This window comes from Caenorhabditis briggsae (genome assembly GCF_000004555.2).
Source record: "Caenorhabditis briggsae complete genome, chrV, whole genome shotgun sequence".
NCBI lineage: Eukaryota > Metazoa > Nematoda > Chromadorea > Rhabditida > Rhabditidae > Caenorhabditis > Caenorhabditis briggsae.
This window is the reverse complement of record NC_013488.2, coordinates 13,289,664-13,302,743: the sequence shown is the minus strand read 5'-3', so window position 1 is coordinate 13,302,743 and position 13,080 is coordinate 13,289,664. Positions and strand designations below refer to the sequence as shown.

The window sequence follows — 13,080 nt, the reverse complement described above, 5'->3', positions numbered from 1 at the left end:
TCAGAAACTGCTCTGACAGGTGAGAAAGATGCCGATCGATGGAATGTAGTGGGTGGTCCAATGTGTCGGGTTCTCTTTATGATGAATGTCTCCTGCTACGTAACATGGTCCACAGGAGGAGCTCTGTATGTCACCTTCTCTTTTCCCCTCCCAGCTGTTCTCTGGTCCACCTGTTGTGTTGGGGCATACAAAACACACTGTGCAGTGTACAGGTATTTATTCGTATTGATTTTTTTATTCATTTGCAGTTCTTTTCTGTTGCATTCCTATGTTTTATTGCGTTTTACTGGCTGAAACCATTTATTTTCGATTTTCTTATTTTTTCTAAGTTTCAAATTTTAGTTGAAATAATAGTTATAAAACCAGTACATATATCAAGAAGTTGTTTATTTCGGTCACTCAGTTAGAATGGTCATCTCCAAACGCAATAACTTTTTGAAATTAATTTCTATCGGTATTTTTCGCTTTCTGATTCCCAGTTTTACATAAATAATTATGAAATGTGAAATAGGACGAGATATTAAAAGTCCAAAGCCATGCGGACCACCTGACACTCTCCCTTTCTCCATCTTTTTCCCTGTCTTGGAGGGGGACACCTGCTGTAATATATTTTCCAATCCACACCTCCAAATATAATCCTCCCTTTCGTAATTAGAATTGAGCCCCGTTGTGAAAGTCACCAGCCGCCAAACATTCAAAACAGAACATTTCTGGTTTGCTTGTTCTAAAAATCGTTATCATCCCCGATACTGCAATATTGGTTTTTATCGACTTTTTAAAATTAAATATCTGTATCATGGTCTCCTCTGAAACCTAAATTTGTTTTAAAATCCAAATTCTTCTTTTAATTCCAAAATTTTCTTAAATATCCAAAATAAGCAACTAGAGTCATTGATTTTTTTCTGACGAGAATGTTTTCCGAAATTTATCTTTTTCTTATTTTTTATATGTCTACTATAACCGAAAATCAACCAACTGATTATCAGTCATGTGTCAATTTTCGCAGTTCCACATAGTGGTCTTTCTCCACGGTGGGGGATTTTTCGAGATGTTGTGTAAATGCGCTCAAATGCGAATAACCGTAAACTACAGTAAAATTAGCGAAGGTATTGCCGCAAAGTCTTAAAAATACCTTTTTTTCAATTTAGAACCTCACCCAGCTAAAAATACAACTTGAAGATTTTTCTGGGAATGATTATTAATAATATTTCCAGTTCACATGGTTCCTTCCTGGTTTGTTTTCATTTATTCAAAATCCTGTTAATTTCCAAAATCCAATTTTAATCTTTCCGCTAATTTGGAAAAAACCATACAACTAAAAAATCTCATGTACATATATTTTTGTTTGACTAAGGCTCTGACTGAATATTTTTTAATTTGAAGAGACTTTCCCGGAGACTAGATTGTTCTCCTAAATTCCGTAAAACAAACAAACAGAGGGGGGCAAAAAGTTGTAGAGGGGGTGCGGGTAGGTGGCATTCGCAAAATGATCATATAATCAGAAAGTGTTGTTTTTTGGAAGGGCTGGTCTATATATTGCTTTTCATTGTAGTCGTGACAGGCGCAGATGATTTAGAAATGAAAAAAAATAAAAGGAAGAAGAAGAAGAAAGGGAGAGTCAGGATTTCGGGGCGCTGAGCACAAGCTGTGCTCTTGGCTGGAGGCACATCTGTGTCTAATCGGTAGAGAATGCGCATGTTGTTTCCATATATCCCAGCTGCTACTCACTCTTCTTTTGCCCCTATGCACATCATCATCTTATTTTACTTTTTCTGGATTTCATCCAAAGTGGATGGATCCTCTCATTTGAACACTCTATAATTTATCCTTAGTGCTCTCCTGGTGGTGTTACCATGCGACAAGAAGAAATACGTCCGACGGAAAAGTGTCAATCTTTGTCAAACCACAGCTGTGAACTTTCAAAGACGGCGAGGGGAAGTAAGTCTGGAGAAGAAGCTCTCATTGTGCATTGGCATCTGTCCATCTCCATCCGTCTGTCTAATGTTTAACCCCAACCAGATTCCTTCATTCACCAATCCACACCAAACTCTTGCGCAATTCATTTTTGAGATTTGAAAAGTCAAAAACTGGGTATTAGTATATTCTTATTGTACAAATTATCTCAATCCTCATGTATTAGGTAATCCATGTCCCCGCCCCTTTTTTCTTTCCCATTCTCATATCCAGAACAATTTCCGTCTTCTTCTCCGCTTTCGTTTGTCCATTCTGAAGAGAGTAAAAAGGAGAGAGCTCTATGAGATTCTTCCCTTTTCTAAAAAGTATATACATGGGGTTAGACCTTTTGACGTGTGGGACATTGCTCTTCACCATCCATCAAGGCATCCGACTAATATTGCCGATATTGGGGTGAGAAATTGGGGAAAATGGGGGAAATAGGGAGAGAGAATGTGAAATGTTCTTCCATTCTAATTGAATTAGAACCGAAAACGAAAGTGGAAGAGCAAGTAGCTTTGAGAATGAGAGTCGTTTAGCAAGCCCTTTTTTGTAGTCCTTTTGAAAGGCTTTGAACTATGAATTGGTATAAAATTCTTTAAAATTTTCAAAAAAAGGTTCGAGTACCAAAAAAATTTAGTCTTCTTTTACTTCTAATGGGTAATCCGAAAAATGCTGGTAAATTCAAAAAATTTGAGTGATTTCAAAATTCGATGCATCTTCTAGATTAGGTTCAAGATTTAGTTCTGATCAAGTGACATTTCATTTTACTATTTTTTTTTTCTGTTCAAGCTCTCTGCATTTTTGCATTCTTGACAGTTTTATCTTATCTGCCAATCATGAAACTATTTTAAATGAGATAACGGTTTCTAGGTCAGTTTTCCAGATAATTAATTCTTTTAATTATTTTTTGTTTTCCAGATAATCAATTCTGAATGCCCAGTTTTCAGTTTTTATTTAATTTTTGTCAACAGACTACTTTTCTAAACTACAGTAACCTTTTCACATTTTTCCTGAAAATTTAAATTGTTTTCCTACTTACCCCTAAAATACCGTAAAACCTGTAATAGAAGGGTCCCAAACTTTTAACTTTGAGGCGATTTTTCTCGGTTCCTGTCAAAGATATCGAAAAGTTGTCAACTGATAAACTGTTTATCATAATATCAGAACTGTTTTGTTAGTTGATACATTTTTGATATCTCTCACAGAAACCGACATAAAATTTTCTCAAACTTGATAGTATGTGCTGCCCTTCTATTACAGGTTCTCCAGTGAAAGAATATCCAGCAAGAATATTTTCCAAAAAAAATTAAAACCAATAAAATTTGGATTTTTTCTCCGTTTCAGTTTTTTCCCCAATAATTAGAGACCTCCTCTTCTTCTTTTTCCTAATCCATCTCCCAATTTGCTCTTCTTTCTTCACTTTTCCATTTCCCTCCTGTCTCTTTCATCCACTTGTGATTCTTCTCTTCCATTCCTCAAACAGCCGGCGACGACGCCTTCTGCCTCTGATAGAATTCAGAATCACCTGTCAAAGCTGTCAATTTCAGGTGTTCACCATACAATCCAGCCAACACACGCTTCTGAATTTTCTTCCACTCCACTTCAGTTTCCGTTACTGGTAGTGGTGGTCTTCCAAATTTCGTGTCGATTCTATTTCCATCACTGTCACTATGGACTTGTCAAGTGCGTCAACAACTCAACAGGAGGAGCCATTGGATTTATCAGTCAGCACCCATGAAAATGCGTAAGTTGAGGGAGGTGTAAAAGATTAGAGAAAGGAAGAGAATAGAAATACTACTAAAGACATAGTAGACTCATTAGTAAAGCTCACGAGATCAAACGTAGTTTCGTAGTTTGACTCACCTGAAAATAATTTCAAAACTTGGAATTTCTAACACCCCGAGGAGCCAATTAAGTGAATCAGTCTCTTGGTTATCGCCCACAAAATCTAGATTCATTTACAACTCTCCCTGTCAATATTGTCTCAACATCATAAACTTAAATTTATTGTTCCAGATACAATCTCTCCAAAAAACCCAAAACATATAGTCTCATACATTTAACTTTTCAGGGAGATGTCTGAAGAGGATCCACAAGTTCTGGCTTACCAACATATGATTCTGGCATTAATGCTGAACAACCCAAACATTTTGAATACGCTGATCCAAAATAATTTTAACACGCTGATGGAAAACAATTTGAATGCGCTAATCCAAAACATGCAGAATATGGCCAACTCTCCGTCGGTCCCAACTCCTGAAGATCCTCCTGAAAGTGAAACAAAGGAAAATATCAGTTCAATGCTCAAAGAGCTCGAGGAGCACGAATCGACACCTAGTCCAACACATGCTCCAAGAAGGACATCAACAGGGAAAATCGATCGGAGGATGATCGGAAAAGGGGGTGCCAGAAGGTAATCAAGGGAATTTCCGACTACATTTTATTTTTTGAATTTTCAGAGTGGAAGCAAACGCGCGAGAAAGAAATCGAGTACAGATGTTGTCCAAAAAATTTGACGAATTAAGAATATGTCTTCCGATGGAGGATGATGCAAAAGTATCGAAATTGGCCACACTAAAAGTGAAATCTAAGAAACCAATAATTCAAATCCAATTTCTTTCTTCAGGTTGCCGCCGCATACATTGGATTTCTCGGTGCTGTTCTTAAAGATGACGAAAAAGAGGAAGACACATTTCGAGAAATTTTACTGGCGGAGATGGAAAGTGCGAAAACGGTGCGAAAGTGAAATTTTCAAACAAGTTGCCATATTTTTCCGATCGATCTCTGTGATTTCAACAAACGACATTTGCCGATGTTCATATTATTATTTTTGTTAAAACTCATTAATTAGTTCAGTTATTTTAATAAAAACCTTCTCAAACCCAAATTTTCACTGTTGGATCCTACTGAAAATGGAGACACGATGATCCAGATCTCCAGAATATCCTTGCACTAATAGTTAGATCGATCTACGATGTTTTATACTTCACAGTCGCTAGGCGATGCAGCTATCCGTTTCCCTGTCGAACATCTAACAGACGAATATCGCTTCGTACCAATTAACACGTACTCGGATTATTTGCTCAAGATGACGTTATCAAATTTTCCTTGGACCTCTTTATGCGAGCTGAACGAATCTTTTTTAATCAATGGATTTTTATTTCATAAAATACCTTTAAAATGCAGATGTACGCAGACTACTTACAGTGCCAGTGCTTTACAACCCGATATTGATCCGATAGAAACTAGCGATCTGTCTGATTATTTCAACTTGCGATCGTGGCTCATTCTGATTCACATCTTGATTTACGATTCAAGTTTACAATTCACAATTTGAAAGTATCGAAATTGAGTTTAACAGCAAAGTCCGCAAATACGAAAAAATGCCGTAGTTTCCATTCAAAGCATTAGGATGGTCAGTCGGCACAAAACGGAAGTTTCGTATGTGATAAATATATCACATTGTCCTTTTTTTCAGAAGCTTTTTTCTCGTTGCTCCAAGGAGAAGAACATACTGTAGAGCCGGTGATAGGAGAACTACCGTCAGCCCTCCACGCTGTCAAGTTTGAGCTGAATTTTCTTGGTCACTATGCAAAATTTCAATGTGTGTCGACTGACAAAATGTTTGTGATATTATGATAAACGATTTATTAGCTGATAACTTTTTCACAGCATCGATAGGAACGGAGACGAATTGGTTCAAAGTTAAATTCAGGGGCGATTCATAGTTATTTTTGAACTACAGACACTGGAAACCTTGAGTGTTTACGGTCGATTTTTGCCGTAGCCGTCAACTTTGCCAAAATTCGGTTCCTGCAAAAGACGCGAAATTCGTTAATTCACTAACAAAGTTAATATGTAAAGTTGAATAAAATGCACTCATTCATTTATTAAATAATGCATTTATTAATTAGAGAACAAAGGGACAAGTTTAATGAATTTGATTCCTTCTTCTTTTTATTTTGAAATTTCAACTCTTTCTTATTTTCAGTCTGAATTATGCAGCCCTTGCATGAACTGTTCGGGAATCGTCGGCGTGCTAGACATCGTAACTTCATGGAAACCATTATCTTGAACTTCGTAAAATATGCGAATGCCCTTCTTGAATTGTTTCTTGCTCTAGATCGCGTTGTGCTCCAGGATATAGTCCTGAATGAGTTCCTCTGACTTCAGTTACAACATCTGCTCCAGCTCCAGCTCCAGCTCCACAATTTTGATTCTTTCTTGTTTTTATCCTAAATCGTCAACTTTCTCTTATCTTCAGTCTGAATTATGCAGAACGCGTCCCCTGCATGAATCGTCTGTATAACTGTCGGCGTTGTCACTGAATCGTCGGCTTATTAGCTATCGTAAACTCGTGGAAACCGTTATCTTGAACTTCATGGAATGGCCGAATGCCCTTCTTGAGCTTTTTTGCTTGTTGTCCAGAATAAGCCCCTCAGACTTGTTGCAGCACCAGCTCCGGAGCTCCAGCTCCGGAGCTCCAGCTTCAGAGCTCCAGCTCCAGAGCTCCAGCTCCAGAGCTCCAGCTCCAGAGCTCCAGCTCCAGAGCTCCAGCTCCAGAGCTCCAGCCGGACCCCCCTTCTCTGGTCCCTCTTTGGAGCCCAGAGAAGAAGAGAACTGATTATTCCCTGCACTTCTCTCTTCCTTTATAGTAATCTTCCAGAGGTCAATGGGCCATCTAGGGTCGTGCCAACTCACGTCGCTTTTTTGTCTAGGATTTATATTTTCAAAAAGTATTTTTCTTACCACGAGGATTTCTTTTATCCACATTTTTCAAGACACGTCTGAATTTTTTTTTTATTCGAATTTTTCTTTTTTTGGATGTTCCGTGAAACCTGTGAATGAAGGGTCCTCACACTGTCAAGTTTGAGGTCACTTATCTCGGTTCCTGTAAAAGATATCAAAAATGTGTCAGACATTTGAATTGGCAGAAGAAGCTGAAGCTCAGATTTCAAGAAAAAATTTTCAGACGAATTTTCAGATTATGCTTTCTCTTTGTGTTCTGTTAATTTCTGTGTTTGGAAAACTTTCACAGCCAAAAGTTAAAAAAAAGCTGACTTCTATAGAATCATAGGATTTTTTTTTAACATTTGAGGTGATGGAATCGGATTTACTGGGAATTTCTGATATAAAAAATAAACTAAATGCATATTTGCCCCTTTGTAGAATTTTTTTCTCCAAGAAAATTGTGGTCCATCCAGAATATTTTGATTCTTCATCTTCTGAGAAAACGACAAAATCTTATGGACCAAAGTATCCGATTGAAGAATCAAACTAGCGTTAAGATAAAAAGACCTTCTTTTTTTTAGTTTTTCAAGGTTTCTCTAAGAAACAAAAATCTCTTTAGGTGCGAGAAGAAACCATATTCCCATCACAAATTGAAGTTCACTGACCAATTCCCTCTGTCTGTAGTTTTAGAATCGGTTTCACTCCGAAAAAAGATCGGAATCGTGTAAATGTTACACCAAGGAACATATAAAACGGCCAGGCAGCAGCGGTTAGCGTAAATTCCCAGAACCATCGTAAACTAATCGAATTAACCTATATCGGTGTCTCATCTCATTTGCTGATCTTTTTCCGTTCTTTACTTTCTCATTCTCACGTCTTCTTCTTTTTTTATTTTCTTCATTTTTTTTCAGAATCTTTTACTATTACCATTACTAGTGTCCCATCTCTTCTCTCTCATCAGCTCAATGAGCACTCCAGTTCCTCCAGAATAAATGTATATAAATGTCCCCGCAAAACATCAAACACCGCCTTCTTCTTCTTCTTCTTCTACTACCGCTACTAATATTTTCTACTAAACACCAAATTGTACAAGTAAATCGTATTTGCGCTCTGTCGCTCTGTTCTGTGCAAACTGTGAATCCTGTTTGGTACTGACTGGAAAACATCAAAAATCGGGTCAGAGAGAAGCAACCGCCAGAATTCATTTTTACTTCTCACTTCTGGAAAAAAGAAGAAGAGGTAACCTGGTCGTTGATGTCTCGCTCTCTCTCTCTCTCCGAAAATCTGGAAAAAATAAGCTCTCTTTTTATTTTATACAATTTCTGGGTCTTTTCTATTTGAGCATTCGGGTGGTTGTTGATTTCCAGACAAGTGGACAAGGAAAAAGAGAAGACCCTTCAGAGAAAAGTTTTTTATTTCGATTTCCCTTTCAAAAGAACTCGTCAAGAATTCTTTTTTGAAGGCTTAAAGTTCTCACTTTTCGAGAGAATCTTTCGAAGTGACGTAGATTATTCAGAAGACGTCGATTCTGATCTAATTCTACTTCCTTGTAGACTTTCCAAGCGGAACTTCATTATGGAACAGCTGGAAATATTCAGAAACTTTTTTATCTAAGAGGAAGTGAGAAAACCTACTATAAAATGCGCAATTTCTATTTCCATCTCTGTTTTCAGCTCTTTTTTCTGATTCATTTCTGAGAATTTTTCTCTCGTAAAGAGAATATTTGAAATCTTGATATCTCCTATTCACATCCAATTTCAGAAAAAAATTGCTTTCAAATCTGTCAGGATGTTCCAGGTCATTCACTGTTAGTATCCCATTTCTCCCTGTTAAATCTTGTTTTTTTTCTCTTCAAATTTCAAACCAAACCCCGCCATTTGGATTTTTTATGCTCCCCCGACCATCATCATCATCCTCTCAATGAATCACGAATCACATGTCAAGTTTCCCTATTGTTCTAGTTTTAAATCATTTGAGGTAACGTGTGGATGGTCTCAAAAAAGACTGCAAATATTCGAAACTCGAGAAGGTTTTTGGTTGATTTAAAGGTCATCCGACCTACTTTAAAATGATGATGATGATTTATAGATGGATAACTTCTGAAACTTGTGAGGGGAAGTAGAAAAACACGATGTTGGTATCGGGAATCAATCATCAATACACAAAAAATGTTTGGTCAACCTGAAACTTCAGGGGTGGTGAAAATAGAACTTCGAAAAAATATCAGAGATTTGTTTTTTTTTCTAAAGAACTCATAGATTTTTCGAATTTTGTATAACACTCTTTAAAGTTTCTCAAAAAGTCAAATCTCTTTTTAAAGAGTTAGTAAAAAGTGTTGCTTATCTGAGTAGACCTACCGTACTTGCTCTACTAAAAGCCCACCCTATGCATGCGTGTTGAGCTCAATTATCTCGGTTCTTATGAGAGATATTAAAAACCTGTCAACTGATAAAATATTGGTGATATTATGCTAAATGATTTACCAGTTGAAAAAATTGATATCATTTAAAGGAACCAAGATAATTGGGCTCAAAGTTAAAGTATTTGGTGGGCCTAAGACAAGTAAGGTAGTGAACTTTTGGTTTTGAGGCAAGCAGTTTTGATGAGTTTTTCTGAAACTTATATTACTGTTCTAACCTCACTAAATTCAAAAATTCGAAAAACATGTATTCAAAATTCCGACTATTTTTTAATCTCGAAAATGCGATTTGCTATGTTTGACCTGCACGATAATCGTGTTTTGTGTCAGACCACCGTGCCTGAAACGTCACTGTTATTTGCATAATCTGTAATCCAATGTCATCTCCCTCCATTCCTCATTTTTCTCCTGAATTCCGAATTCTGAATACACATGCACCCACTCAAAATCATTTACTTTTGTTTGTTTATCTCCCCGCCCATTTCTTCTCCCCGATGCTTTATTCTCGTTTTATTTGACATTTATGGCTCAAACATCCCTCCTACGTTGTTTTTTATCCATTTTATTCTGTAGATCATTCTCTAAACACTGTTCCTATAACTAAACCTTTTTCTGTGTTCATTATATCCCGGCGGTCTTCTTATTCTCGATTCCTTCGTTTTTTCCCTTCACCATCAAAATAGCCTCGTTTTGGTGGCTCATTGATCAACAGAAAAAAAAAACACATGATGATAGAAAAAAACGAGAGAAAAAGAGTGGTTCAAAGACCTTGCCCCCACCACCACCAAAAAATCTACAACTTTTGCAGATTATATTACATTCTCTCTTTCTCTCTCTCTCTCTCTCTCTCTCTCTCTCTCTCTCTCTTTTCCACAAAGAGTAAAAATTGGTTTGTTTCGACTGTTCTGACGTGTTTTGTTGATGTCGATTTGGAAAAAGAAGATTCATGTCGATATCCTCGTTTTTTTGTTCCTAATACACCTAATAAATGGTGTTTGATTTGGAAATCACAGAAAAAAAGAAATCTCTAGTTGAACATTTACTAATGATTATGTGATGATTCCTGTGTTCATTGCCAGTGTTCATTGCGGCCTTCGTCCAATATGGACTAGAGTCTTCTGAGGAACGGTGGATACTGTAAAAACTTTGAGGCAATTCAAGGCGCCAACTTTGATCCCCTATATCTCGGTTCCGATAAGAGATATCAAGAAGTGATCAACGGAAAAAAAATATTGGTGCTACTATGGTAAAAATTTTATTAATTGACACATTTTTGATTTCTTGCATGGGAGCCAAGATAAATCAGCTCAAACTTGACAGTGTTGGGGCTCTTCTATTACAGGTTTTACGGTAGTCTGAGTCACTTTATCTCGCGCCTTGTAACAGATATCAAAAAGTGGGGAATTGAGAAAATTTTTATTATAACATTTAAAATATTTTGCCAATTGACATTTTTTTGATATCTTTTACAGGAACCAAGATATATGGGCTCAATGTGCAAGTATAAGGCGGCCTTCTTTTAGAGTAATTAAGTTCAGCTATTGCTTTGACCAGTTGATAAATAACTCTGAAAACATTATTTACTAAATAATCCTCGGTCAGTAAAAAAAAGTACTTAATTAGTCATATAACCTTGAGGACAGATGATGATCTCCTCAAACCAAAAAACCTATTAAGTGATCTCTTAAAACAATCCCTCCCCGATTTTCGAAACAAAGTAGAGAGAACTGTTGATCCGACGCTTCTCTTCTCTCAAATCATCATCATCATCATCGGTCTTCAAAGACTAGACAAACACTTGAAACTTTTAGACTTTTGGTCTCCGACCAGTTCGATTTTTTCTTGGTTTTGGTGTTGGAATAGAACTAACTTGTCACTCATCATGAACCGCTCTTTTTTCTCAAGAAGAAGGACAAAACGGAGAAAAAAGGTCCCAAGAGAGAATCGATCCAAGAAGTTTTCCAAAAAAAAATTGTCGTGTTTTGATCCGTGTCTGCTATTATACTAGGCGTCGACATGATACGGAGGACAACGTCATCAATTCAATCGTCCACATTGAAACCATAAAACGAAGATCAATAATCTGTGATGATCAGGAAAGGAGGTAGAGAGGATTGGGGAGGAGAGAGTATGAAAGAAATCGGATAATCTGAGATGTTCGTAAATCAATGAGCATTTTCGGGGATACGCGGGAATAGTTCAGACAATCTTTGACGATTAAAAGGTACATGAGACCCAGAGAATCAAAAAGAAGATATGGGGATTCTCTCTGTTTTTTCTCTCTGTTTTGCTCCTCATTCGAATCAACAAACCAACCAAAACATAATCGAGAATCAAGAGCAATAGAGCAAGAAGTGTAAAGTCACTAATCTTCTTTTCTTCGACGTTCAAGACCTCAAAGAGCACTGATATTCAAAATCCTCTGGATCAGCAGTACCAGGAAGAAAAAAGCAGAAAAAAAGCGAAAACATTCAAGGGACAAAAATGGGGAGAGTTGAAAAGATGGGAACCGTCGAACAAGTCGGAACCGACCACAAATCTTGTGTTCTGTGATGCGTTGTCATTGTGTTGTCTCTCTCCGAGACCTCCACACTTCTTCAAGCATCACTCTCGTATCTTTTCCACCTCCCGCATCGAGAGAGAACATTTTCTCACCCCAAGAGAGTACACACTAATTCTGGAGAGGATTGACACAGACACACGAGACCCCCCCAACTGTCAGGGCACCCCAGGCCCCTTCTCTTCCTATACTACGACATTTTTGAGCGTCTATCTGTGTCTCCACACACTCTTCTCTGGTCCCCTTTACCACAGTGTTACTTTTGTCTTCTTCTTCCTTTTTTCGTTTTTTTTCCTTCTTCTACATTTTCGTTTTCTCCTTTTTCCCCCATCCTCCATTTCCACAACATCACCATCCACTTCTTCTTGGGACGTTTTCGTTTTTTGGCCACTTCTCCAGATTTCTGCTCCTCGCTCTCCTCGGCCCATCAACGCCTGCTTCTTCTTTTATTCTGTATAAGAGGTCACCTCTTCATGCTTTATGTGCATTTATCTTCTTTTTTTCTTTTCTCCCCCAAAGAATTGCCATTTTATGGTCATAAACATTTAGATATCACACCAGAAACCCCCAGTGCACCTTGTACTGATGTTTTGTTCTCTTAATGTCCTCAATGTTATATGTTTACTAGGAAACACTCGAAGAGCAACATAAGTTCTTCATATTTCTAGAAATCACATTTTACTGAAACTCTCTGAAAATCCCAATGGCCACGTGAGGCTTTGAAATGGGTGAAAACCTGGATGATCCCTTAAAAAACTAACATCACTTATTAATGTTCATTTCAACATGACAAATTTCTGATCTCTATTTATGCTGCTCATTTGAGCAATTTTCTGATTTTGTATCTTTCTCAAAATATGTCATCTTCTTTATTAATAAAACACTAGAGGCGTCTGTCCGTCCTCGTGTCCGTCTGTGGACTTTTGAAAAAATTGAAAAATACATATATATTTACGTGACCCTTTTATTTAGAAAAAGTGAGAAACGAAGCGACGAACGTTTGAAAAAATAGATTGAATCGTGCCGAAGGCGCACCAGCTTGCTGGTTACGAATATGCTTGTTATTTAAGCCAATGCATTACTCATCAAAATTCAAATATATACCCGGAACTAAAATTACAAAGTATTATTTTTTTCCTCTAAACATTCTCTCTCATCACTATAGTTTAAATTCTATTTTTATCCCAACAAGTGACTAGAGAGGGATAATCATTTGTCTAATCCTATTCCAAGCCTGGTTTCATCTAAATCTCTCTCTAAATCTATTCTCGCTTAACTGAAGGAAAAAAGAAGAAGACCGTTCGCTTTTTTCAAATTTTGTTTTTATTATTTTTCTTTTTCTATAATAAAAAAAAAATTGAAAATTTCTGTTTTCTGTTTTGAACCCTTATCAGCTGTCTTCTCCGTCTTCTCA

At 37.1% G+C, this 13,080-nt stretch overlaps 1 protein-coding gene across 1 annotated transcript; it reads left to right on the top strand.

The window, feature by feature from the left end:
- Nucleotides 1-3,626: 3,626 nt before the first annotated feature.
- Nucleotides 3,627-6,580, top strand: Cbr-hlh-10 (the record flags this gene model as incomplete). Its single annotated transcript, XM_002637475.1, has 5 exons — nt 3,627-3,700; nt 4,028-4,369; nt 4,416-4,536; nt 4,583-4,690; nt 6,410-6,580. 5 exons carry the CDS (start codon nt 3,627-3,629, stop codon nt 6,578-6,580), a joined length of 816 nt encoding a protein of 271 aa, XP_002637521.1.
- Nucleotides 6,581-13,080: the final 6,500 nt, after the last annotated feature.